Here is a 2,751-nt window from a genome sequence, read left to right on the forward strand (position 1 = left end):
TGTAAAGCGTTTTTTTCGTTTTATATCCATAGTTTTCGCTTTGTCTCATTTCGCTTTTATGCTTTATTCTTTCACTGTCCTACTATTGATCGTTCTTGTCCCAGTGAGGTAACCCTTTGCCTTTTTAGTGGAGCGGGATAATGGGAAGAAAGTGCAAATGGTGATACAAGTAACAGATTTGGCATGAGAACTCTTATTATCCCCATAAATCAAAATCAACCTCCGGCCGCCTCAATATTTGGCTATTTCCAAGATGGCTGACACTTTTCCAAAATGGCGGCAAATTTTGCTGTATATTTCAAATATCATTTCATAAGCCTATAAAAGTAGCATACTGTCCATATAATGGCTGAGAATTTGTATTTTGGCATTCTTACTGTCATGAAGAGATAAAGTGAACCCATCTTTCCAATATGACCACCATATGAACACCATATTTCCAAAATGGCCGCCAAAGATAAAAAAAAATTATGTATCCTGAGAGAAACCAATATGTTTTGTGTATCAATTAGTTTTAGCAATTGCAGCTGCAGAGAGCTGTGCAGCTAAGTCCAGATTTGTAGCACTTGCACCAGCCATGGCATTCATTTTTGCAGCCACACTTATTCAGTTCTTGGCAAGATTTTGCTACTGTTGGCAAGTCTGTCCAATACGGAAACCAGTTGCCATAAATCTGTTGCCAGCCCCAGTGTCTTGAACTGGCCAAAACTGGATGACATACTAAAGACTGGCACCAAATGTGCCCTGCTTGAAAGGCAGCTCTCTTGCAATGCTCTTTTAGAGCAGCCCTTGTAGGGGGAATGCAATCATAAGCTCTTTGCTTTCTTGCAAAGAGATCAAGTCTAGCCTCATTTACATTTTTATACGAACTGCTTCTGTCGTACATTAGCACCACGAACTCTTCAATAATTTGTTGGTCTTCATCTTCTACAGGTGCTGGTGTTGAACTTAGTTTGGTGAAGGTGGGTGTGGTATGCTGAAACACAGTCCATGTTTGCCATGCAGACTTCTTCCCCTTTCCATGAAAGGCAGACACTGTGTCACACCCGCTAAATGCATGAAAATATGGAAGGGCTAAGGCTTTTGATCCCATGGCTGTTGCAATTTCATGGATAGGTATCCACCTCATGTCTTTTCCTCTACCAAATTTAATCCATAGTTTGTCCAAACGTTGATGACAAGCTTATTTCAAATGGGGCCTGTCACTTCTGAGAAGCATGATGTGCTGCCCAAGATATGGACACAGCATTTTCACTCCTGTCCGACAGACTGACTTTCTCAAGCCATTCATACTCAAGAGAAAGATGCTTTGAAAGCACAACCTGTTGGTGTCCTGCACTTCCACTGGATGAAGGGAGGGGATTCTCACGTTTAAAGTGAGCAGGAGGTACATTTGTGTAATATTCAGGAAGAGAAGGTACTTTTTTTTTTACTTTGTTCCACTTTGGATGATTTGGGCCAAGTTTCTGTCCTCACCCTTTTCATCAGTGCTCGGATGCTGAAACAAAGATATGCCTGTCCCATGGAAGGATGTTTGTGCAGTTGTGACACTTGGATTATGGTCCAGATTGCCAACAGCACAAGTTGTAAAGAGCCCTTTTCTTAGAGTAGTGGGACAAACTACTACTTCCTCCACAGCCCTTGTTACAACTGCTTCTCCTAACCCTTTAGTCAATTCCAGAACCCTATCGTAGCTGATGCTGATTCCATGGTGATGGAATGTATCAATTAATTGACACTTCCTGGTTCTTGCAAAGACCAGGAGACCAATATATATTGGAAACGGAGGTTCTCTTTACTTGGAATGTCTGGAGAATGTTGAAGATGCTGGATTCTTTCGACAGTTGAAATGCAGAGGTTGTGCTAAAGGTAGATCAGTAGATGATGTTCCATATTTAAGTTGGGATTTTATATCGCCACCATTTTGTAGCACACTTACAAATTCCAACAAACTTGGTGGCACAGATTCTCTTCTAGTGTCTGCTGTTGAGGGTCCATCACATTCTATCCCATGTTCAAGCATCTGTTTCCTCAATACCTTAGCTGCTTTGGCCATGATTAGTGCATCATTGTAGTCACATGCCGTGGCTAGGGCTTCTTCCATTTTCCTTTTGTAGGCAAACCAAATTTCTCTTCCCTTTTTAAACTCCTTCAGTTCTGGGATGCAGGCAAGTATCTGTTCTTTCAACCGCATTTGGTGCACAAAGGAACCATCAACATTTAGCTGTTCCAGTCTTTGTTTGTACAAATCATAAAGTTCTACCATTGTAAAATAGCAGCACCCATCTGTAGTCAACTGCTTGTCTCTTATGTACATCTCAAGCTCAGCAAAAGCATGGGCACATGCCTCTTGTCTGTACTGCACATAATCATCTCCAATTTTCTGGGAATTTAGCCAGGCCCTTTCCCTGTTGTACACACCTATCAGACAAGATGGGTGATACATATGGCCCTGAGAAACAATATCTCCAGCACTAAGCTTGGCCAGAAGTTTCTCATCTAGTAGGTTGGTGGCACATCGTTGCAGCTTTTCATGTAAAGGCAATGTCATGGCCAATCGTAAATCTTTGATTGGTGCTGGTTGGTCACAAATAAAACATATTCCTTCTTTCTCAGTCTTAGATTCTCCAGATTCTCCTGCATCTTCTTCATCTGCCTTCTGGCTACTATGTGTGAATTTTGCTGATGGGACATCATCATCATCTTTTTTCTTACACAATGACTTCCTTTTCCTTTCTAGTTTTGTTGTTT

General features: G+C 41.4%; 1 protein-coding gene across 1 annotated transcript; it reads right to left on the reverse strand.

Moving 5' to 3' along the window:
• Positions 1–1,795: 1,795 nt before the first annotated feature.
• Positions 1,796–2,266, reverse strand: LOC136826380 (uncharacterized). Its single transcript, XM_067083639.1, has one exon. It carries the CDS (start codon positions 2,264–2,266, stop codon positions 1,796–1,798), a length of 471 nt encoding a protein of 156 aa, XP_066939740.1.
• Positions 2,267–2,751: the final 485 nt, after the last annotated feature.

The sequence above is a fragment of the Macrobrachium rosenbergii genome, chromosome 40 (genome assembly GCF_040412425.1).
Source record: "Macrobrachium rosenbergii isolate ZJJX-2024 chromosome 40, ASM4041242v1, whole genome shotgun sequence".
Classification (NCBI taxonomy): domain Eukaryota; kingdom Metazoa; phylum Arthropoda; class Malacostraca; order Decapoda; family Palaemonidae; genus Macrobrachium; species Macrobrachium rosenbergii.

Excerpts from the sequence above, each read along its gene's own strand:
- LOC136826380 (XM_067083639.1), bottom strand. The coding sequence starts at position 2,266 with ATGGTAGAACTTTATGATTTGTACAAACAAAGACTGGAACAGCTAAAT.